Source organism: Oncorhynchus tshawytscha, linkage group LG11 (assembly GCF_018296145.1).
Source record: "Oncorhynchus tshawytscha isolate Ot180627B linkage group LG11, Otsh_v2.0, whole genome shotgun sequence".
In the NCBI taxonomy this organism is placed as follows: Eukaryota; Metazoa; Chordata; class Actinopteri; order Salmoniformes; family Salmonidae; genus Oncorhynchus; species Oncorhynchus tshawytscha.
In genome coordinates, this window is record NC_056439.1 from 47,904,415 (window position 1) to 47,929,279 (window position 24,865).

The 24,865-nt window shown below is 41.0% G+C and overlaps 3 protein-coding genes across 4 annotated transcripts in view; 1 reads left to right on the forward strand and 2 right to left on the reverse strand.

Annotated features, from left to right (window-relative positions):
• Window positions 1–912: 912 nt before the first annotated feature.
• On the reverse strand, window positions 913–6,669 carry LOC112262106 (transcriptional repressor protein YY1-like). Its single transcript, XM_042330198.1, has 5 exons — window positions 6,052–6,669; window positions 4,763–4,925; window positions 3,001–3,061; window positions 2,534–2,692; window positions 913–2,334 (listed from the first exon to the last, which is right to left on the reverse strand). The coding sequence occupies exons 1-5, from the start codon at window positions 6,551–6,553 to the stop codon at window positions 2,152–2,154; spliced, it is 1,068 nt and encodes a 355-aa protein (XP_042186132.1). The 5' UTR covers window positions 6,554–6,669; the 3' UTR covers window positions 913–2,151.
• A 1,167-nt stretch (window positions 6,670–7,836) lies between these two features.
• degs2 (delta(4)-desaturase, sphingolipid 2) lies at window positions 7,837–17,176 on the forward strand. Its single transcript, XM_024437819.2, has 3 exons — window positions 7,837–8,022; window positions 15,104–15,846; window positions 16,664–17,176. The coding sequence occupies exons 1-3, from the start codon at window positions 7,941–7,943 to the stop codon at window positions 16,805–16,807; spliced, it is 969 nt and encodes a 322-aa protein (XP_024293587.1). The 5' UTR covers window positions 7,837–7,940; the 3' UTR covers window positions 16,808–17,176.
• A 391-nt stretch (window positions 17,177–17,567) lies between these two features.
• Window positions 17,568–24,865, reverse strand: part of LOC112262223 (ena/VASP-like protein) — a 56,672-nt gene continuing 49,374 nt past the window's right edge. For both annotated transcript variants that reach the window (XM_042330199.1, XM_042330200.1), the window contains exons 7-13: window positions 24,524–24,627; window positions 24,217–24,244; window positions 24,002–24,032; window positions 23,804–23,864; window positions 20,054–20,111; window positions 19,909–19,966; window positions 17,568–19,361 (exon numbers count right to left, since the gene is read on the reverse strand). In XM_042330199.1, coding sequence (XP_042186133.1) covers window positions 19,324–19,361; window positions 19,909–19,966; window positions 20,054–20,111; window positions 23,804–23,864; window positions 24,002–24,032; window positions 24,217–24,244; window positions 24,524–24,627 — 378 coding nt within the window. In that variant the 3' untranslated portion in view covers window positions 17,568–19,323. The remainder of the gene's footprint in view (window positions 19,362–19,908; window positions 19,967–20,053; window positions 20,112–23,803; window positions 23,865–24,001; window positions 24,033–24,216; window positions 24,245–24,523; window positions 24,628–24,865) is intronic.

Below are 24,865 nucleotides of genomic sequence, written 5' to 3' on the forward strand. Positions count from 1 at the left end.
GGTGCAAGCGAAGGCTCCTTTCTCCCATTGTAAATTACAAGGGACAGATTTTTTTTAGATGTAATTTCAAACCATGCAATCCTTCATCTCAGGTTGTTTGGTCAATTATTTAAAATGTACGTTAATTTCCAGTTACAAGTTAATCATTCAGCCATATGATCGTAACTAGCTCTGGTGGGGTAATCACTGGCAAGGTACTCTGGGGGGGGTAATCACTGGCAAGGTACTCTGGGGGGTAATCACTGGCAAGGTACTCTGGGGGGTAATCACTGGCAAGGTACTCTGGGGGGTAATCACTGGCAAGGTACTCTGGGGGGGGTAATCACTGGCAAGGTACTCTGGGGGGTAATCAATGACAAGGTACTCTGGGGGGTAATCAATGGCAAGGTACTCTGGTGGGGTAATCAATGGCAAGGTACTCTGGTGGGGTAATCAATGGCAAGGTACTCTGGTGGGGTAATCAATGGCAAGGTACTCTGGTGGGGTAATCACTGGCAGGGTACTCGGGTGGGGTAATCGATGGCAAGGTACTCGGGTGGGGTAATCACTGGCAAATTATGTTGTTCAAACAGGGATTAACATTTATCTCATTTTTGCATGCATGTTCTGATAAATATTTCTGCTCAAATGGTGGTCAAGTTAGGTCTGTGCTCTACATTTCTTATCTGAATCTTGGACAAAGAGTTTTACATGAGAGAAGAAACAGTTCCCATGGTGTAATCGTGTTCCAGTGTTCTGTTGTGGTTGCACAAAGGCCAAATACTTACCAACTAATCTTGATGTGCTCATTGAGTAAATTGATTCGGCAAATCTCTACCAACCAGCATTGTTCCACTTGTTTTACTTGAATAGATTTTAGGGAAATTATCCATTGTATTAGACTGAAAAAAAACTCTGCATTGATTGTAAACATTGAATAGAGTTGGATTTTTATTTTGAAATATAGGGTCCAGTATTCCTGTCAATACTTGTTAACTTGATTGTCTTTAGGAAATTAACTATATACTGGTGGGGATATTTGATTTCATTTCCATATCTGCTGTACAGAATTTCCATTAAACTACTTGAATGACATGACCAAGCACAAAGGGATGGACATCGGACTAAAGAGCAAAAATCCACACGGACCATTTACCTGTAAATACCGGTCATATATTTTAAACATGTTACAAGTTCCTATCAACCATTTTATTAAAATGTTGGTACCAATTCTGAACAGTCCCTACCAATGGTAAATGTCACATTCAAAATGACTTTAATCCGTTAACACTACATAAAATAGGAATTCTGAAACAAAATTCTAATAAGTGCTTGCTAATGGGCAGGTTTGTATTGGCAACTTATTGGGGAGGTACATTTTAGCAAAAGGTAATGCAGCCTGTACAATACATTCTAATGATGCAACTGAGCACCACTTCTGGTTGTATTGTGTGTTCAATTAAACAAAGAACTTGATGGACATGACAAGATGTGTTGCTCTCTGGCCGTGCAGGGGGAGTGGGGGAATAGAAATGGTTTGAATCAGTTAACACTATTTAAATCACATTGCTATTATCTACACAATTCCAATATAGCTGTACGTTTCAATTATACAAAATTAATCTAAAGAATACCCCCCCCCCAAAGAAACATTTTACAAGGGGAAATGCAGGGCGGTATAATAAACAGCAAATTCTCCAAGAAGGGTTACCACAGATTTCTCAGGGAAAACACACAAAACAGCTCAGCCAGAGAAGAAAAAAAAAGAAAGAGAGTGTACAACATGCACACTTAGAAAAAGGTACAAAATTAAAAAGCAATTACTTCGCTATGCTGATGGAGAATAACTTTAAATGTCAATTCTTTGTCTTTGGGTGCTGCAGTATAAATAACTTTTCTTTTCAAGTGCAGGTCCCAAAAAAAAATCAACATCTTCACAAGGCGAAACATTATGCTTTTCCTTGGGGATCGTGCCAAGATGAAAGTGGTGGTGGGTGGTAAAGCGTCTTTAGAGTTTGTCATTTTCATCTCTGTACATATCAAAAAGTCAGTAAGGTCATTCTCTCAAAACATTTCCCTAGAAACAATACAAAGGGGATTTCATATCTCTTAGGGGATGTGACGCTTCTGCCGTGGTGAAGATATGGGGGGGGGTAGTTGGTTGGTTCAAGGTCACTGATTGTTTTTAGCTTTAGCGTGTGTGAGGATGTGAGACTTGAGGTTGGTGGATTGGGCAAACTTCTTGTTGCAGCCGTCAAACGGACAGACGTAGGGTCGGTCTCCAGTGTGAATCCGCACGTGCGTGCGTAAGTTAAAGTCCAGGGAGAACCGCTTTCCGCAGCCCTCAAATGTGCACTGGAAGAAAGAGAGTAGACTTTATTACAAGGCTGCATTGCTGGTTGACAATCTGGGCCCCTATGGGTGTATGGTCATATACGTGCCACGTAGGCCGTTAAGCTGGAAGTGTTGTGTTTCAAACTAAATGTATACAGTGAAATTGTAGAAGTAGATCTCTCATTAAGAAGCCATTTTGAAGGGGCTGGGGGAAACATACTTGGAAAGGCTTCTCGCCGGTATGAACAAGTTGATGCCTCTTCAGTTTGGAGCTTTCGACAAAGGCCTTTCCACATTCGGCGCAGACGTGAACACGTGGTCCGTGGGTGTGCAGGTGCTTTCTCATTGCAGAGTTATCCCTGAACATTTTACTGCATCCCTGCAGGGGCAAAAGGTAGCAATTAATCACAGTGTAACTTCAGAAATAACATAACCAAATTGATCCACATCAGAGCATCTAAAAATATAATAAGCTATAGCCATCCACAGAGCATAGCGGTTAGTTGACTACCATTATTCACCCAAACACCTGTGCTAGTCATACCATTGTGTTCTAGTGGCTGTCTTGCCATTGTGTTCTAGTGGCTGTCTTGCCATTGTGTTCTAGTGGCTGTCTTGCCATTGTGTTCTAGTGGCTGTCTTGCCATTGTCTCTCTAATACCAGTTAGACTAGTAGAGCACACGTACTTTGTGAGGGCAAGCTATCGTCCTGGGAGAGTCGTCCTCCTTGATTTTCCGTGGCTTCATCCTGCAAGAGATGACAGATCGTGGCCCACTGTAGATCAGTTGGATGAGTATGGCGCTTGTAACACCAGGATAGTGGGTTTGATTCCCGGGACCACCCTTACGTAAAATGTATGCATGACTAAGTCGCTTTGGATAAAAGTGTCTGCTAAATGGCATAAATTATACACTATGTATAAAATCGAGCACGCAGGCATGCAACCTCCATATACAAACATTTGGCTGAAATAGCCAAATCCACTCATTTGAAGGGGTGTCCACATACTTTTGTATATAGTGGAAACGTGCGTCTGTATGTCTCATATCAATGCAGACGGAGTACTCCTTTTACTTTATTGTCCTAGGTTGAAGTGAAGTGTCCTGGAGTAAGGAATGTTTTGGGGGGACATTCAAGCTGTACTAAAGCGCATTTGGGAACGCATTCTTTCCATACCTGCAGAGTTCAACGGGAAACAGTTCTAACAGTGCATTGGGACGCAACAGAAAAAAATAATTTAAATATATGCCTTCCACAACGATAAGACCCACTGATCATTTAATTATATTACCTAAATAATTATTTTTGCAATAATTACTGATCCTGCTTTCTGTCTATGAAAACCACATTTTTGTTACAAATTTAACCACAAGCCCATGTGCTAGTGATTAGCCAGCTAATGTTTTATATTTCAAATTTAGCCAACTTGGATCTATTTGCTAACAAGACAGAACAGTTGGATTGTTATGAACACACCCTTCTATCCATCTCCAACTGTTTGAACAGCATGTTAGCCTGTCCACTTTGTTAAGATGTTGAAATCAATTCTCTGAATGAGAATGAGTTGCCAATTCCTTATATAAAATGGTGTTTTCTGCTTACTGCACATTTATAAAACACATACTAGACCGCTAGTATAACAGTCTGTGGCTAAAATGCTGCTAGCGGTAATCCCAATGTCACGCACGACAACCTGAGCACACATTTTCCAGAATCAATGTTAATTGATACTCCCGTTTTTAGAAATAACAGCTCAAATTGTGCACAGAGCAGACAATTCATGAAAAGGATATAGGTAGCAAGGGTAACTTCTCTATTACTGTTAAATAATGTCTCAATGTGTTTCAATGTCCATATATGTCTGATTTTGTTGGACCAAACCTCAAATGCAAATAGCGAGTTGAAACCTCTTGTTGGAGAGGAAGATGTGATCTCCCATCTTTGTTGTGAGTGGCAGGGGGAGGGGTTTGGTGTGTGTGTAAACAGAGAGGAGGCCAAGCCAGAGGTTTCACTCTTGCCAAAATTTCTATGGACTTATTATGGACCTAAGCTTGTGGCTTGCCTTCTCGCCTTTGGGACAACGACTCCCATTGTTAAGGAGGAGACATGAGCACCTTGACATACACAGATCTCTGGTGTAAATAGGAAGGTGCACACAGTACAGACAAAGCGAAGGAGATGAGACCAAAAAGACAACATGAGAACAAGCGGACAAACTCATTAAAAAGTATTATTACAATACAGGGATTTGGAATATCACACAAACACACATGGGACAGTTTTATGCAATAATATTGAGATTATCCGACAGTTTTATGCTAAAATAGTGCAGCGATTGGTCAAATTTGCAAGCCTTTTCATTATATGCTGGGAATAGTCGACGTTGCTACATTTTTTGAGATGGCTGAATCCTGGAGTGACTGACTAATGAACATTTCTGTAACTCACCTAGCGAACTCTGCCAGCTGTTTGGGGTCTGACAGGTCGATGCCTGGAATGCCTCCAGGCGGGAGCTTCTTCCCTGTCATGTACTCCGAGTAATCGGGAGGAGAATTATCCCCAATGACATGCTCCTCTACCATAGTGTCATGGTCAACATCCTTCTTGTCATCTGAGACGGAGGACAGGAGCAGAGTTAAAACAGACGCACAGGTATATGTTTTGTGATGTCTGACCCAAATTTGCCATTAGAATATCAATCAACAAAGAATATGACACCATTTCAACCATGCTGCACATCCACCAGGAAAATATATGAAGGCTGTGGCACTTAATTGTGTTAATGCTGTTGGTGAACAGCTGAACATAAAGTGAATGTACATTTAGGCTAGTTCCATTTGAAGGGCCCTATGTTTTAAAGAATGTGTGGAATAGCCGTAGATCTTTATTGGAAAAAAATGTTTTTATGTGATCTTGGTACTACCCACTCTAGTTGCTACTGAAATCCATCGTTAATCGTTGAGTTGGCTAATTTAGTAAACCTAGCTAAATAACAGGTCAACAAACGTAGTAACCATTTAATACCAATTCTAGTCGCTAAATTGAAAGACTAGTCGCCACTCAACGCCATAGTAAATTGTTGAGTTTAGTCGGCTACAGACTGTCAGTATAGCTAAACAAATTAGCAAGCTAGCTAACGTTTACTGTCTGACGAAAGCCAATCTAAGGGTGTATCAAAAATGCACCAATGTAAAAATTTGCTTTAAAAAAAAAATGTGGCGATTAAAATATCAAACTATTGAGATGCCATTCTTGTAACTCTCCCCCACGATTAGAAAGCTAACTAGCAGTAGCACATCCCCACACAGTCTTGTGTGACATATCTTGCTAGTCGCTACCCTCCTTCCCCCCCCAGAGCTCTTGACGAGGAGCTTCGAGCCGAGGCCCTGTGCTGAACTGCGCCACAGCGGCCTACTCCGGGGCCAGCAGCAGCGCACTCGTTCCCACCCGCCGCCATCTTTCCCCGGACAAATCAACGCCATTTTTTCGGTCCGCCATACTGGTCCAGGGGAACATGGCGGCGCCCATCAACACATAAAACATGGCTTCCCATAAAAACAAAAAAATACATTTCAAATACACCGTACGCAATTCGGACGTGAAAAACAGTGCAGAATTCTACTGAAATTAGCCAGAGGCCAGCGTCCGTACGAGGCCTTGTACCAGGGAATGCACAGTGAGAACAATGCAGGTGGCAAGCTTGCAAGAACACACTTTCGACAGAACTCGAAACTTACCCGATGCCCACATCGTCACCGAAAACTCTCCTTCCAAAGTCTTTATCTGGACTTGTTTCTGTTCCCATTTTCTACCACTGGACTCCGGTGCACCCAAGTAGTTCTTTTTATTTCTCTTCCCGCTTCCCCCCTTCTTCGTCCGCCCCGAGCTCTTCCCAGCGACAGTCACCAGAGTCTGTTCGATGTATTCCTCTTCGGCGGCAGGGACTGGGACAGGTATGAGAATTTGGTCCTCGTAATCATCGTCCCCGTGCATGTCCGAATCATCTTCACCAACCACCTCTTCTCGAGTTTGCACCAATATTACCTCCTGATGATGGTGATGCATTGAGTGTGGATCATCTGAGTCGAGGGGCTGTAAAGCGATCATAGGCTGTTCATCGTCGTCCTCTCCAACAACTGTTGTCTCGATTGTCTCCACTTCGATTTCATGGAGTTCTACTATTTCTGACGGCATCTCCGAGCCGTCAGTTTCGATGTACAGGGTATCACCTGATGCCATATTGAAAACCCTAAACTCCTCACAGTTATGTTTTCTATAGCAGTTCCCCCCCTCTACGCTGCCTTCCTCCTTCTTCGACAACAAACTCCACTCTGTTCTACTCCCGTCGCCACTACGCTTTGGCTACATAGTCTCGCGAGACTTCATGGGTTACAGACATATGCCGCGTTCTTATCATGTCGAAAACTCGGAATTTATGACTGGCTAACTTAGGAGGTAGGATCTCGAGTTTCTAAATTGGGAGGCAACAGAATCAATCAATATGACTACGCAAATGACTTCGGTTCATTTGAACTTAAGGGTCCCGAGTTTCTGACATGAAGGGAACATTGCATTAGATCGGGTTCCCCTGCTCAGACGTTGCATGCATCGTCAACCAATTGTTGCGTGCGACGTCGTCGATTGACAGATTGCTATAACATATGTGGTTAGCTGATATTTAAAATACCTATCCAGGCGTTGTAAGATCTGGCAAGCATCAGCAACTCCTGGGTAGAGGAGCACGCCCATTTACAGCTTGTACGACGTTGAAGATGATCAGCGCAGGTGAATGCCGATTGACTGATGTACAATCACCTTGCATCATAAATAACTACTATTATTTGTAGATCAGTCAGTCATTCAACATTTATCCACTATGCATCATATACACAAACAAATTGACATCGAATATAGTTTAATTTATTGTCACAATATCGATAAGGCTCCTTAACAGCTTCTACCCCCAAGCCATAAGACTGCTGAACAATTAATCAAACGGACACCGGACTATTTATATTTGACCCCCCCCCATTTGTTTTGTACACTGCTGCTACTCGCTGTTTATTATCTATGCATAGTCACTTAACCCCTACCTGTACACCCCCCACCCCACCCGACATTGACTCGATACCGGTACCCACTGTATATCGTTATTGCTATTTTATTGTGTTGCTTTATATAATTTTTTACTTTATTTGGTAAATATTTTCTTAACTCTTTATTGAACTGTACTGTTGGTTAAGGGCTTGTTCGAAAGCATTTCACGGTGAGGTCTACACATGTATTCGGCGCATGTGACAAATACAGTTTGATTTGATTTGATGTATTGTGGTTGTTTATGTGTTTGTGCAATAAAGGATTCGTGAAAATGTATTACAATCCACGTGTATAATCAACTCATGCATCTTGTTGAGATTCATTTACAAAGTGTAAGTTATGCAACAATATTATGTTATATCTATAATTATTTCAACTTGAAACACCCAATAATTACTATCGGCTGGGGAGGAGCTTTTTTGGTCGCACACCTTTCACCTTTACGGTTGAGAGGGTGTGTTTGTAAAGTAGTGTGTGTAGGTGAGGCACGCATTGCCACTGCGCTCCCGCGGGTATCAAGAGCATCGAAATGGATAAGACAGGTGAACGGGGAGACTTTGAATGGGTCTACAATGATCAGCCTCATACTTCACGAAGAAAAGAAATATTAGGTAAGCTGTTGCCTTAACGTAAACGAAATAACTACGGTTTAAAGTAAAGTTGTACTGCTAATACAAAGTTCGTGTCTTCTTTTAAAATCGTATCCGGTTTTACCTGTTTTCAAATGAATAGCTTACGTCTTACCTGTCAGAAATGTCGCAACCATTTCTACAGACATCCTGGTTTGATTCCAGGCTGTATAACAACCGGCCATGATTGGGAGTCCCATAGGGTGGCGCACAATTGGCCCAGCGTCGTCTGGGTTTGGTCGGTGTATGCCGTCATTGTACATAAGAATTTGATCTTAACTGACTTGCCTAGTTAAATAAAGGTTACACAACCACTCATGCAGTGAAACTGGAGTTTAACACCCTAGCAGCATATGATTTATTGGAGTAGCCCAACTCATTCACCATGATGTACTGCAGAGATAGTCTACAGTACTAGGCTATTTGCCAATGCTGAAACGTAAGGGAATATGGACTCCTATTTTTTTTTCGCAAGACAAAGCAGCCTACTAGATTTGCAAAACAAAACCACCTGTCCTACTTTTAGTTTCTTATGTTTTCATATTGTAATATTATATTGTGTAATAAAAACAGCTTACACAATAGAGGTGTTTGTGAATACAAGCACAATGAAACCAAGTGAATGCCAGTATTGTCATTATGATACTTGAAAAATCGAAGCTGACAGTGATCAACAGTGGATCTCTTTCTTAAGACCCTAAATAAATAAAGTTATATAAAATGGAGTGAATTGAATGGCATCAAACACATGGAAATCATGTTTGATGTATTTGATACTATTCTGCTCCAGCCATTAATACAAGCCGTTTTGCCCAATTAAGATGCAACTAACCTCCTGTGATGTAAACTGATCCCCCGTTTTATCTTTTTGACATGTAGAACAATGGGCAACATGGTGATAATAACAGGTGCAGCTGACTAAGCCCATTGACTTTGCTAGGTAACAAGACACATTCCCCTCTAATGGCCCAATGTCAAAGACCGATGCAAAGGATAGCATGATAGTAGTCACCAACCATTAAGTCATATGGTAATTAGTAATTATATTTATATTCGTTCAATCCAGAATTCAGATGGTATGCTCTATCATTATACAACAGCTGTAATGCCCACACTGTGGTAATGTTGAAGGCACCACAAATCTGGCTTTTCAAGAGGGTCATTCCATGTCATTTGAGCAAGCCATGACATCCCACATCTCAGATTGTTCTGAAATTGTTTCTGTATTTAGAAAGAGATAGGATTAGCATTCCTGCAACATTATTTAGTTGAAATATAATTTGAAATCGTGATCCGTTGCTTGGTTCCTAAATTATTAAAAGCTTTTGTTTTTATGATACCCTGTGCTGTAGACTGAGGAAATTAGGCTCACAATGAGAGAGGTGGCCAGCCGGCTGGTGGTGGTATTGTATCTTAGCCAGGGTGTTTTGGCTCCTTCACGCCATACTGTTACGTACATACATACATTCATAGACGTACTTTTCTGTTTCATGAAATTATTTTGTTTATCGATCAACCTCTCATTTGGGTATTTATTGAAATTTTGCTTGTCTAATGCTTTCAAGTATTTTGAAAAGTCATGTTTTTAAATTTAATCAATTAAGTTTACTTCCAAATCTGGGCCCGGTTTCCCAATCGTGATTTAAGGCTAAATAGTGTTTGTTTTTTTAACAATGCGTCTTTCCTGCAATGGTCGACGATGTAACATGCGTTTCCCAATACACTACGCAGAGAAAACGGTCGCTACGTTGGAGCGTGTGATACTGATAGAATCGAAAGAAAGGGAACTTTGCTCTCGGATAAGCTTTCTTCATTCAAATCTTACCTCAACATTAGAATTCTTTCACAATACTGACTACAGATATGCTCCTAGACAAATATTACCACCAACGGCTGCAAATATTGACAAGGCATATTCTAATGCTTACCCAACAAAATGCCTAAAATCACCGATTTAGCACATCATGTTTGGCTACACATTATGACATTATAGCCTAAAAGCAGCAAAATAGAACTCAATTGATTGAACATGAAATATTTTTAAATATGATTAAAATAGGCCTATATAGCCTACAGTTTATATTTTAATGCAGTAATCTCGGTTTTCATTTTAATCACATTTTTAGTTGTTGCTTGTTTATCAATATTACCCATATACTGTACTGTATATGCACTGAGTGTACAAAACATTATGAACACCTGCTCTCTCCATGACACAGACCAGGTGAATCCAGGTGAAAGCTATGATCCCCTGATGTCCCCTGTTAAATCCACTTCAATCAGTGTAGATGAAGGGGAAGAGACAGGTTAAAGAAGGATTTTTAAGCCTTCAGACAATTGAGACATAGATTGTGTATGTGTGCCATTCAGAGGGTGGATGGATAACAGCAGAATTGTGCCTTTGAACAGGGTATGGTAGTAGGTGCCAGGTGCACTGGTTTGTGTCTGGCAAGAACTGCAACGCTGTTGGGTTTTTCATGCTCAACAGTTTGGTCCACAACCCAAAGGGCATCCAGCCAACTTCACACAACTGTGGGAAGCATTGGAGTCGACGTGGGCCAGCATCCCTGTGGAATGTCCATGCCCCAACGTATTGAGGCTGTTCTGAGGGCGAAAGGGGTGCAAACTTTTTTACAATTGTATTGCAGTAAAGAAATACATTAGTTTTGCCCCAACATTATGAATTCCCAAATACTGTAATACACTTTTAGAGAATAGCTCAGCTAGACAGTGGTAAAGGGTGTATTTTGCATTTAAAACAAATCACAGGTGGTTAGTTGAAGGGTCATTGGACCAATGAGTGCAGGAAATGTAAAAGTTGCCGTCACATCATCAAAAGGGCTTCTGAGAACCTGTTCACCCAAAAGTTGTGAATGATTTGATTTCCCAGGCATGAAATAGTGGACAAATAATATAAATTGTAAGTTGGCAAATGGAAGGGAGAACTGTAGGTAGGTGAGACTATGGGTTTACTATGACATGTACAGTGTCTTCAGAAAGTATTCACACACCTTGACTTTTGTCACATTTAGTTGGGTTACATCCTGAATTTAAAATTGATTAAATGTAGATTTTGTGTCACTGATCTACACACAATAATGTCAAAATGGAATCATGTTTTTAGATATTTTTACAAATGTTATAATAATTTTTGAATGACTACCCCATCTCTGTACCCCACACATACAATTATCTGTAATGTCCCTCAGTCGAGCAGTGAATTTCAAGCACAGATTCAACTACAAAGACCAGGGAGGTTTTCCAATGCCTCGCAAAGAAGGGCACCTATTGGTGAAGTTATTAATGACACTTTGGATGGCGCATCAATACACCCTGTCACTACAAAGATACAGGAGTCCTTCCTAACTCAGTTGACCAACAGGAAGGAAACGCTCAGGGACTTCACCACGAGGCCAATGGTGACTTTAAAACCAGTTAGAACTATTATGAGTTTAATGACTGTGATAAAATAACTGAGGATGGATCAACACTATTGTGGTTACTCCACAATACTAACCTAAATGACAGAGTGAAAAGGAAGCCTTCCAAAACACACATCCTGTTTGCAACAAGGCACTAAAGTAAAACTTCAAAAAATGTGGCAAAGAAATTAACTTTTTGTTCAGAATACAAAGCATTATGTTTGGGGTAAATCCAGAACAACACACCACTGAGTATCACTCTCCATATTTTCAAGCATGGTGGTGGCCTGCATCATGTTATGAGTATGCTTGTCATCCGAAAGGGAGTTGTTTTATGATGAAAATAAATGGAATAGAAGTAAGCACAGGCCAAATCCTAGAGGAAAAACTGGTTCAGTCTGCTTTCCAACAGATACTGGGAGTCCGCACAACAACCTAAAACGCAAGGCCAATTATACACTGGAGTTGCTTACCAAGATGACATTGACTGTTCCTGAGTGGCCTACTGTAGTTACCGTTTTGACTTCAAATCGTCTTGAAAATCTATGGGAAGACTGGAACATGGCTGTCTAGCAATGATCAATAACTAACTTGATAGAGCTTGAAGAATTTGTTAAAGAATAATGGGCAAATGTTGTACAATCCAGGCACTTATCCAGAAAGACTCACAGCTGTGGTTACTGACAAATGTGATTGTATCATGTATTGACTCAGGGGGTTGAATACTTACAGTTGAAGTCGGAAGTTAACATACACTTAGGTTGGAGTCATTAGAACTTGTTTTTCAACCATTCCACACATTTCTTGTTAACAAACTATCGTTTTGGCAAGTCGGTTAGGACATCTACTTTGTGCATGACACAAGTAATTTTTCCAACAATTGTTTACAGACAGATTATTTCACTTATAACTCACTGTATCACAATTCCAGTGGGTCAGAAGTTTACATACACTAAGTTGACTGTGCCTTTAAACAGCTTGGAAAATTCCAGAAAATGTCATGGCTTTAGAAGCTTCTGATAAGCTAATTGACATCATTTGAGTCAATTGGAGGTGTACCTGTGGATGTATTTCAAGGCCTACCTTCAAACTCAGTGCCTCTTTGCTTGACATCATGGGAAAATCAAAAGAAATCAGCCAAGACCTCAGAAAAAAAACTTGTAGATCTCCACAAGTCTGGTTCATCCTTGGGAGCGATTTCCAAATGCCTGAAGGTACCACGTTCATCTGTACAAACAATAGTACGCAAGTATAAACACCATGGGACTACGCAGCCGTCATATCGCTCAGGAAGGAGACGCGTTCTGTATCCTAGAGATGAACGTACTTTGGTGCGAAAAGTGCAAATCAGTCCCAGAACAACAGCAAAGGACCCTGTGAAGATGCTGGAGGAAACAGGTACAGAAGTATCTTTATCCTCAGTAAAACAAATCCTATATCGACATCACCTGAAAAGCCACTCAGCAAGGAAGAAGCCACTGTTCCAAAACCGCCATAAAATAGCGAGACTACGGTTTGCAACTGCACATGGGGACAAAGATTGTACTTTTTGGATAAATGTCCTCTGGTCTGATGAAACAAAAATAGAACTGTTTGGCCATAATGACTATCATTATGTTTGGAGGAAAAAGGGGGAGGCTTGCAAGCTGAAGAACACCATCCCAACCGTGAAGCACGGGGGTGGCAGCATCATGTTGTGTGGGTGCTTTGCTGCAGGAGGGACTGGTGCTCTTCACAAAATAGATGGCATCATGAGAAGGGAAAATGATGTAGATATATTGAAGCAACATCTCAAGACATCAGTCAAGAAGTTAAAGCTTGGTTGCAAATGGGTCTTCCAAATGGACAATAACCCCAAGCATACTTCCAAAGGTGTGGCAAAATGGCTTAAGGACAACAAAGTCAAGGTATTGGAGTGGCCATCACAAAGCCCTGACCTCAATCCTATAGAAAATTTGTGGGCAGAACTGAAAAAGTGTGTGTGAGCGTGGAGGCCTACAAACCTGACTCAGTTAAACCAGCTCTGTCAGGAGGAATGGGCTAAAATTCACCCAACTTATTGTGGGAAGGTTGTGGAAGACTACCCGAAACGTTTGACCCAAGTTAAACAATTTAAAGGCAATGCTACTGAATACTAATTGACCGTATGTAAACTTCTGACCCACTGGGAATGTGATGAAAGAAATAAAAGCTGAAATAATTCATTTTCTCTGCTATTATTCTGACATTTCACATTCTTAAAATAAAGTGGGGATCCTAACTGACCTAAGACGGTGAATTTTTACTAGAATTAAATGACAAGAATTGTGAAACACCTTAGCCAAATACATTTAAACTCAGTTTATGTAAACTTCAGACTTCAACAGTATCTAACCAAACTATATTAGTGTTTCATTTTCAATTAATAAAAATATATACTTTTTCTACCAATTTGACTTAAGAATTTTGTGTAGATCTTTGTTACACAACTGTGGAAAAAAAATCAAGGGGTTTAAATACTTTCTGAAGGCACTATACAATATTGTTTTCCAGAGTTTCCTTACTCTTCGCATCCTGACTGGTTGCATCACTACCTGGTATGGCAACTGCTCGGCCTCTGACCACAAGGCACTACAGAGGGTAGTGTGTACGGCCCAGAACATCACTGAGGTCAAGCTTCCTGCCATCCAGGACCTCTATACCAGCCGGTGTCAGAGGAAGGCCCTAAAAGTGGTCAAAGACTCCAGCCACCCTAGTCATAGACTGTCCTCTCTGCTACCGCTCGGCAAGCGGTACCGGAGCACCAAGTCTAGGTCCAAGAGGCTTCTAAACAGCTTCTACCCCCAAGCCATAAGACCCCTGAACATCTAGTCAAATAGCTACCCAGACTATTTGCATTGCCCCCCCCCACCCTTTTACACCGCTGCTACTCTGTTGTTATCATCTATGCATAGTCACTTTAATAACCCTACCTACATGTACATATTACCTCAACTAACCGGTGCCCCCGCACATTGACTCTGCCCCCCTGTATATAGTCTTGCTATTGTTACTTTACTGCTGTTCTTTAATTACTTGCTACTTTTATTTTTATCCATATTTTTTTCAAACTGCATTGTTGGTTAGGGTCTCATAAGTAAGCATTTCACTGTAAGGTCTACACGTGTTGTATTCGGCACATGTGACTAATAAAATTTGATTCAGAACAGTTTGCATGCTGATGTTATGCAAATGATGTGAAAGCAATGCGGCAGACCAAATTTGCATTAGCCAATGGGCTTGTCCAATTCTGAACAGGAGAAAATAAGTGCACGAACCAATCTGATGTCTAACCTCGAATCAACTTGTGTGAGAGAAAAAAAAAACGATATAGAAACTGTTACAATGCAGCGAAACTGATCAGGGTCAGAATGTGTTTACTATGAATGAGTTTAATCTTGGGGTGGCAGGGTAGCCTAGTGGTTAGAGCGTTGGACTAGTAACCGGAAGGTTGCAAGTTCAAACCCCCGAGCTGACAAGGTACTAATCTGTTGTTCCCCTGAACAGGCAGTTAACCCACTGTTCCTAGGCTATCATTGAAAATAAGAATTTGTTCTTACCTGACTTTCCTAGTATAATAAAATCTTGTGACTTATTTTTTATTTTTTTTGTGTCCTCCTAAGCAAAATACCCAGAGATCAAGTCCCTGATGGGGCCTGACCCCCAGTTGAAGTGGGTGGTGACAGGGATGGTTCTCACCCAGCTTCTGGCCTGCTACATGGTCCACGACCTCCCCTGGAAGTGGGTGTTCTTCTGGTCATACGGCTTCGGCGGCTGCATCAACCACTCGCTGACCCTCGCCATTCACGATATCTCCCACAACGTTGCGTTCGGCAACAAGCTGGCGCACCTCAACCGCTGGTTTGCCATATGGGCCAACCTCCCCATTGGACTGCCCTACTCGGCCTCGTTCAAGAAGTACCACATCGACCACCACCGCTACCTGGGTGGAGACGGCCTAGATGTGGACATCCCCACGGACGCGGAGGGCTGGTTCTTTTGCACACCCCTGCGGAAGGTCCTGTGGCTCTTCCTCCAGCCATTGTTCTACGCACTGCGCCCTCTAGTGGTGAACCCCAAGCCAGTCTCCAGACTAGAGATGATGAATGCCGCTGTTCAATTTGCAGTGAACTTTGTGATATTCTACCTATGGGGGCTGAAGCCAATTGTTTACCTCATAGCCGGGTCCATTTTATGCATGGGCCTACATCCCATCTCTGGACACTTCATAGCGGAGCACTACATGTTCTTGAAGGGCCACGAGACATACTCCTACTACGGCTCACTGAACAGGATCACCTTCAACGTGGGTTACCACATGGAGCACCATGACTTCCCCAGTATACCTGGCAGTAAGCTGCCTCAGGTGAGTTGAAATCTCAAACACAGTGTTGATAGCGGACCACCATTTTTAGGTAAACTCTGATTTTGGGTAAATCTCAATGGACTACCATGAGTTCTGATATTAAATCTCAATAATGTACCATGATTTTAGGTCAACCAACCCCCCCAAAAAAAAGTGTACCCCTGTATGTGGCTTACTTGATCAGTGGCCAAGGGAAATGATCACTGGTTTCAGATGTCTGTCTCAAGATAATGCTCTAAACAATAGTCATCAGATAGTAGATGAGAGAGGCGTTTCAACCGCAGGAGGTTGGTGGCACCTTAATTGGAGAGGACGGACTCGTGGTAATGCCCGGCGGCGGAAGTAGTAGAATAGTATCAAACACATAGTTTGAGGCCTTTCCATTCGCTCCGTTCCAGCCATTATTATGAGTCGTCCTCCCCTCAGCAGCCTCCACTGGTTTCAACTGGAAGTATTGCTTAAAAGACTGGCCTGAATTTATAACTCATTAACTATTGGTGTAATGCCTGAGACAAATAGGATCTTTTTACACTTTCTATCCTCTACAAACAAGCACTCTAAAGTCAACTGTTGTGGTTGTTTTTCTTTGTCCTCAGAAAATTCCAGAAAATGTGTGCACCTCCTATACATTTTTGTCAGTTGTGGGAAAGATGATTATACTCCTTAATGACAAGCCCTAGTGATATTTGCTGTTACCTAGGAATTACAATTCATTATCAACCTCAAATAATAAACTGACATGTTGCAGTCTGACATGACTTGTGTTGGCTCCTCGTGCTGACAGAGTCCCCTCTAACTGATCTGTTATCTGTGCCAGGTGAAGAAGATGGCAGCAGAGTACTACGACTCCCTACCACAGCACACTTCCTGGACCCGGGTGTTGTGGGACTTTGTCTTTGATGACAGCATCGGTCCCTACACCAGGATCAAGCGGGAATATAAGCTGGTCAAGCAGGAGTAGGTGCCACATCAAAACACTTTTCCCCAATATTCAGTGGTACTGATTGTCATAGTGAAACAGTGGTTTCAGACAGTGGCACTCCAGGCTCCTTTTCACCTCGTTTTATCATGTGATTTACTTGACAATAGCACACGTGGGCAGGCAAAAGACACAATGTCAATCATTAGGTTTACCATACTGTGAGTGTGCAGAACAGTGCAGAGAATGAAACATTAAAACTTACTTTGCAGTAAGAGGAGCTGTATTTCAGTGAAGCTCTGTTTGATGCTCACCACACAAAAGTTGTTTTTAATCAAGAAAATAAATAGATAATATTGCTAACAATGTTTCTAGCAGAAATGTAATTGAATAAAAAGTTATGTTATTACATGTGTGAGGTTTCTGTGTGTGACTATAAATCTGTAATGCTAGAACTATGTAACAGGTATATCTTTACAAGAGCTATTTTAAGAACAAAAGCACAACTTCTATATCAGGTTTTGTATAGCCTACACTGTATGTGTACATTGTATATTTTTTTTACTATTGTAACATCTGATGGAAAATGTTTTTAATTTTTATTGTCATAATAATTGAAGAATGCAACACACCACTCCATACTGTAGACAGGAGACAGGTCTATGGTTTGGTTTAAATTCATTTACTTTCCGATTTTTGAAATTTAATTCAGAACTTAGTCAAAGTGAATGTCACAACCGATATTAAATCATATTTTCCCCCAATATATTTTTTTCTCCTTTCATCACAAAAAACCTTTGAATTGATTTATGTATACTTTTTAATTTATTTTGCAACTGGCTCCATTTTCACATCAAATTCAAGTTCAACCTTAAAGTAACTGTCCAGTGAAAGTCTCACTTTTAAAAGTTAATATTCTGTTAAATCATATCCAAATAATGTTGATGACTCATCCTACACTCGTATGTGGCCAAAGCATAAATTGGAGAAAAAAAAACATTAAAAAAAACCCCACCTCAAACTTGTATCTCAAACAGATCGAATAAAACAATGCTATTTCCTCATAGAGAATGATGTCATCCTGCCTCATTGGCTGAGCTGGACAATCAGCGGTTTACTCGCGTGAATATTTTTAATGATCGGCATACGCCCACACCATTCCAACACAGAAAAGCTGTCATTTTAAGTATTTCAATTCATATTGTAATTATAGGTCATGTTTAATTGAAAACTGGACAGTTACTTTAAATAGCAAGGAGGATATTCACAAAAAAACAAACCACCATTGTAAATGTACCACCATTTTGAAAACCCAACTTAAAAACAAAATGCATGGTTAATACACCGGACTAAACCATATAGACCAGGGGTGTCAAACATACGGCCCGTGAGGGGAGAGGGGTTCCGGCCCGTGAGGGGTTCCAATCCCGTGAGGGGTTCCTGCTCGTGAGGGTGAGGGGTTCCGGCCCGTGAGGGGTGGTTTGAGTAAAAACAAAAAAATTTTTTTTGCATATTTTTATTTTTTTTAGGTGGGGGGGGACTCAATATACAAAAATGACTAAAACCAAGTCAAAACTGTGTATAAATGATAATGGGGGGGGATTTTGACAGCAAGGAAATGTAACTAATTTTCATTGCGGCCCTCCGGACCTTGTTGAAGACTAGCTTTTGACACCTCTGATATAGACTACTGTATGGGTTTCGTAGGGGCAGCCTAGGGATCATTTGATCTATTTTGGGAATACGTAGATGGTGAATTTACAGTTGTTGGTACGTTTTTTGAATGATCCCAAAATTACAGTGATTTTTATACACCGGGGTTGTGTTTATTAGGGCACAAAATGGAACATATTTTTCAAACGTTTTACAATGGAGAACGGTACTCCCTCCCCGTTTGTCAGTTTTCTTCCATTTGGGGCCCAATGAACACTGCCCTGTTACTGGTAAATAGATAAAAAGCTTTTTAAAAACTGAGGTCAGGTGACTAAAGCATAGTATGTGCCATACGTGCTGGTCAAACACCCAAGGATAAAGTAAATCATATAAAATATAAAAGGCTGATGTAATTGGGGTGCAAGTTTCCTCTAGAACCCGCCAATGAAGAACAACAGTTTGTCTTTTGTCTCTCTCCCTCTCTATATGATGGTATGAATAATAAAATAATCACAGTTTAAAAAAACAATAATATTAAAACAGTAAAAACTTAGAAAACAAAAATATTTTCTATTGTAAGACTTAGAACAGACTGAGAGCTGCAAACTGGACTGTCTCGAAATGCACAGAAAAGGGGGGGATGAAAAAGGTGCAAGCGTCTATCCATCCTTCCGTCCGCACATCCTTTGTTCATTTAACCATTCTTTTCTCTCTCATTCACTTTCTTTCTCCAACTTTTTCTTCTTCTTCTTCACCTTTCTGTTCTGCACAGCAGACTCAATGTTGGCTCAACCTTTCTGCAGCGTCACAGCAATATTTTCACAGCGTCACAGAAATGTTGAGAACATTCCTTTCCAGCACACCTTCTAATCCTTCATACTCCAGCACATCCTGTTGTCCACAGATTAACATGTATGGATTCGACCAATTTCTTGTCTAATGGCTGAAAGAGAAGACAACATGGAGAAAATAGTGCCTTGTTATTGTGTGTGTGCGTGTGCAGGTGTTGGGTAGACAGAGGATGGGGGGATGCCATTATCACTGAACCTTTGTCTATTTCAAAAGGAATGGGGATTACTATGAATTAGTAAACAGATCAACTGCATGCCTCCTCTTAGGACATACTTCATTAGGATATAGTTGTTAATTAGGATACCTTTGTTGGTTTGATACCTTTCTTAATTAGGATAGCTTTGTTAATTAGGATAGCTTTGTTGTTTGGATACCTTTGTTAATTAGGATAGCTTTGTTAATTAGGATAGCTTTGTTAATTAGGAGAGCTTTGTTAATTAGGAGAGCTTTGTTAATTAGGAGAGCTTTGTTAATTAGGAGAGCTTTGTTTGATCTAACTGAAACTAAATTGGACTATAGAAAGTGTATAAAAAATGAATAAGAATGACCTTAGTTGGTTTGCAGGTTAATTTCACACTGAAGCAGTATGTGCCTTTTTTGAGTAACATAACCCAATGCCTTAACACTCTGTCACCTACCATTAATGATCTCATCTTTCACCTTCTGCAATTCACGTACAACTTCATCCAAGATTTCCTGTGGGGGTTAAAGAAAAACTTTTGACATGTTCTGTTTCTTCCACAATACTTTTCTTCCATGAACAATTGAAGAACAGTTTTATACCTGCTTCATCCTGTCGAAGTCTAGGTCTCCCTCACTAGTGCTGCCCACGGGCCGCACCCTGCAAGACCACATAAACAACAGGGAGGATTTTAAATGATCGAGAAATAGAAATTAGTTAGAACTTTCAGAGTAAATTACCCAAAATATACAGTACATAAAGTATATGTTTTTTTATATATGAAATATACAGTAGATAAAGTATATGTTTTTTTATATATGAAATATACAGTACATAAAGTATATGTTTTTTTATATATGAAATATACAGTAGATAAAGTATATGTTTTTTTATATATGAAATATACAGTACATAAAGTATATGTTTTTTTATATATGAAATATACAGTACATAAAGTATGTTTTTATATATGAAATATACAGTACATAAAGTATATGTTTTTTTATATATGAAATATACAGTAGATAAAGTATATATTTTTTATATATAATATACAGTACATAAAGTATGTTTTTTTATATATGAAATATACAGTAGATAAAGTATATATTTTTTATATATAATATACAGTACATAAAGTATATATTTTTATATATATGAAATATACAGTAGATAAAGTATATATTTTTTATATATAATATACAGTACATAAAGTATATATTTTTATATATATAAAATATACAGTAGACAGTTATGTTTTCTCCAGCTAATGACAGTGACATCAACCTTCATGATTGATTATTAGTGTCACGCCCTGACCTTAGAGAGACGTTTTATTTCTCTATTTGGTTAGGTCAGGGTGTGATGTGGGGTGGGCATTCTATGTTTTGTTTTCTATGTTTCTTTATTTCTATGTTTTGGCCGGGTATGGTTCTCAATCAGGGACAGCTGTCTATCGTTGTCTCTGATTCGGAATCATACTTAGGTAGCCCTTTTCCCCTCTTTTAGTGTGGGTAGTTAACTTTGTTTGAGGCATCATTGCCCTGTTAAGTGTCACAGTCGTTTTGTATTGTTTTTGTTGGCGACAGTCTAATAAAAAGGAATATGTACGCTCACTATGCTGCACCTTGGTCCACTTCTTACGACGCCCGTGACAGAACTACCCACCACCAAAGGACCAAGCAGTGTGGCCAGGAGAGGCAGCCCCCCAAAATTATTTTGAGCTGCTGTGTTGGTGCATGAGGCACCTCGGTCCTCGGTTTGATGTCACCTCAGTCAGCTCTCCATACTCGTAATGAGGTGTGTGCTAGCCATCTGGTAAAGACTGTGCCAGCCCCACGCTCCACACCTCCAGTGCGCCTCCCAGTCCTGCACGTCTTGTGCCAGCTTGGCGCTCGAGACCTCCAGTGCGCCTCCACAGCCCGGCGAATCCTGCGCCGGCTCTACGCACGTTTTCCCCAGTTCGCCAGGAGAACCCAGTGCGGCCTGTTCCAGCTCCCCGCACGTGCCGGGCTAGAGTGGGCATTCAGCCTGAAAGAGTGGTGCCAAGGCTACGCACCAGCTCTCCAGTGCTCCCCCACAGCCCGGTCTATCCGGTGCCTCCTCCACGGACCAGGCCTCTATTAGGTCTCCCCAGCCTGGTTCATCCTGTGCCTCCTCCACGGACCGGGCCACCAGTAGGTCTCCCCAGCCCGGTTCATTCTGTGCCTCCTCCACGGACCAGGCCTCCAGTAGGTCTCCCCAGCCTGGTGAGTCCGGGGCCCGCAGTGAGGGTGCCCAGTCCGGGGCCCGCAGCGAGGGTGCCCAGTCCGGGGCCCGCAGCGAGGTGGCCCGCACCAGAGGCGCCACCAAAGTGGGTTGAGCCAGAGGTGGAGCGGGGTCTACATCCCGCACCAGAGCCACCACCGCGGATAGATGCCCACCCAGACCCCCCCCCTATAGGTTCAGGTTTTGTGGCCGGAGTCCGCACCTTTGCGGGGGGTACTGTCACGCCCTGACCTTAGAGACATTTTATTTCTCTATTTGGTTAGGTCAGGGTGTGATGTGGGGTGGGCATTTATGTTTTGTTTTCTATGTTTCTTTATTTCTATGTTTTGGCCGGGTATGGTTCTCAATCAGGGACAGCTGTCTATCGTTGTCTCTGATTCGGAATCATACTTAGGTAGCCCTTTTTCCCTCCTTTCAGTGTGGGTAGTTAACTTTGTTTGAGGCATCATTGCCCTGTTAAGTGTCACGGTCGTTTTGTATTGTTTTTGTTGGCGACAGTCTAATAAAAAGGAATATGTACGCTCACTATGCTGCACCTTGGTCCACTTCTTACGACGCCCGTGACAATTAGACGCCCGTGACCCTGGGGCGGCAGGGTAGCCTAGTAGTTAGAGCGTTGGACTAGTAACCGGAAGGTTGCAAGTTCAAACCCCTGAGCTGACAAGGTACAAATCTGTCGTTCTGCCCCTGAACAGGCAGTTAACCCACTGTTCCTAGGCCGTCATTGAAAATAAGAATTTCTTCTTAACTGACTTGCCTGGTCAAATAAAATAAAATCTTATCTATATTACATGGTGGGGTTCACAATGTCAGGCAGCCATCCATTCACTCTTTACTACTGCCATTAAGCTGTTAAATTTACTGTAGCACAAGCTTCCTCAATGCAATAAGCAAACAATCCCACGGTTTGTTTTCCCCTGATTAGGCTGATACACTAATATATATCTATGGGGTTTGCTTTATCTCTGTATTTAACTATGTCCATGATTCATTTGCCAAGCCTTTATCTTCTCACCAAATGGTCATTGCTATTTCTGGTTTCCCACCCTATTGAGCGCCTTTTGGGTAGTGTAATTTGGTGAAGGAAAAACAATTTATTTTAACATTGTCATAAAGAGAACATGGTCAACGTCCTAAAAACAAGTTTTCCCATCTCAAAGTAAAAATAAATGACTATAGCAAGTGCCAAATAAAGTAACAGGATGGAATATTAAATCATCCATAAATCCACTTTTTGACAGGGGGGAATGGAAGCTTGTGTGCAACAGGGAAAGGCTCCTGAACGCAAGCTACACCCCCAAAATGATTTGTTTCTGTAAACATTTCTAGCCTGTCTATCTTTGGGTTATGCTTGACCCGCTCAGTTTTCCCCCAGAAAATGTCCAAAAAGAGTAGAAGCAGCTCACCATTAGGAATTAATTTAATATAACAGGCTTTTACAATTCAATATTGGTGCACAATTTGTACTTTAAATACCAAAAGGGATGCAGAAGGCACTCGTGGTGGAACGACCCAGCTGGTAGTTGAATACAAGCATCAATGACAACAGGGTTGATAAGCCTAACAGCCATGACTTTACTTCTAGAAAATATATTTCCTCATCTCAGAGAACAGAATGCTTTGTACTATGATATGTAATATGAACCTCTCAATATATCCCCAATATTTAATAGTGGTGTTAGCCTGGTCCCAGATCAGTTTGTGCTTTTTTAGCAAACAACTGCTATAGGAGTTGGCTAAACTACACAAACAGATCTAGAACCAGGATAAACAGTTACCCTACCTCAGATTAGTAAATATATATCCCATATACCCCTTACATCCCTTCTCATTGGCCACTAATGGCCAGGTTTCAATCCAGACAGTGACAGAATCAAGGCCTTAATAAAGGTAATGTTAAATTGAGCCGACATTTGAATTGTTTACTTTGAATGCGATCTCTGTGACAACTGCAACAACCGAAAAGGTTGCAATCGGATTGAATCCAGACCTAAATCTTTATTTTTTATATTTGACATTTGGTAGCATCTAGGAAGGGTAGCTAATGGGGATCCATAACAAACACAAAAACAGATGATGTTCACCTTGATACCAGTGAGGCCTTGTCTACAGAGTTGGCTCGGTCCCATGGATTCTTCCCCGCATCTAGAGAGAAAGTGATAGAGAAAAAGCAAGAGAGAGCATCACAATTATAAGAGACTCACTTTATAAAGCACCCCGGCTCAATGCAGCCAATAACAAAGATAATGGTCAGAAAAATGTGGAGGCAAGAGTGTGTTTACCTGTGGAGTTCTGCCCTGGCTTGGGATCCTCCTGTAATGGAAAATCAAAATGGATGATCTGTGTGTGTGTGTGTGTGTGTGTGTGTGTGTGTGTGTGTGTGTGTGTGTGTGTGCAATCATCTTTAGATTGATTGAATGCAATTATTGTAGCTGGATAGAACCACCCAGTTAAACTTTATAATTTATATTTTTCAAATAATGATCAAGTGAATTACCTCTTCAGGTTTCTCTGAGGCTTTCCGTCTGCAGGAAAAGCAAATTCAGGCAATTAGAGATGATACAAAGCTAATGGAGAAGACAACTCCAGTCATGTTGCAAATCACTAGTGTATTTCACAGGCTAGTAGACTATCACATCAAGTTATACCATCTTTGTGATAATCTTCAATTAAAATACTCAACTCCAGAATATTCTTTATCAAAATGATACACAGGTCTTGTGCTGTGATCGTTAGGATAGGGATTTTCAGTTCAATTCAATTCAATTTCATCGTTCCTTCACACACAGTTGTGTTCCTCTCACCTGCGTGCTAGAAGGGCGTTCATTTCCTGCATTAGCCCCTCCCCTCCACTGGAGCGGTTGCCATCGTTCTTGGCTACACTTGTTCCTGGTGGACTGTTCTCATCCTGAGGACACAACAATGGCCACCATATAAGTTCCCTCTTTATAGAAGCCAACCAACAGGTAATGTGTATATGTAATGGTTTGAATGTCCACGCAGTTTTCACATAGGTATGAGTGGTCTTGTTCAGTGGGGTACACCATAGCAAAAACATTTAAAAATGTATTGGAAAGGGAAACAAAAATGAATGTTTCTTATTGGACATGTTCAGGTAGTACCTCCCTGTTTCAAAATGTTTTATT

Excerpts from the sequence above, each read along its gene's own strand:
- LOC112262106 (XM_042330198.1), bottom strand. The coding sequence starts at position 6,553 with ATGGCATCAGGTGATACCCTGTACATCGAAACTGACGGCTCGGAGATG. Across the intron at positions 4,926-6,051 it reads GGTGACGATGTGGGCATCGG|ATGACAAGAAGGATGTTGAC; the intron begins GTAAGTTTCGAG and ends CCTCCGTCTCAG. Across the intron at positions 2,335-2,533 it reads CCGGCGAGAAGCCTTTCCAA|TGCACATTTGAGGGCTGCGG; the intron begins GTATGTTTCCCC and ends TCTTTCTTCCAG.
- degs2 (XM_024437819.2), top strand. The coding sequence starts at position 7,941 with ATGGATAAGACAGGTGAACGGGGAGACTTTGAATGGGTCTACAATGAT. Across the intron at positions 8,023-15,103 it reads ACGAAGAAAAGAAATATTAG|CAAAATACCCAGAGATCAAG; the intron begins GTAAGCTGTTGC and ends TGTCCTCCTAAG. Across the intron at positions 15,847-16,663 it reads CTGGCAGTAAGCTGCCTCAG|GTGAAGAAGATGGCAGCAGA; the intron begins GTGAGTTGAAAT and ends TATCTGTGCCAG.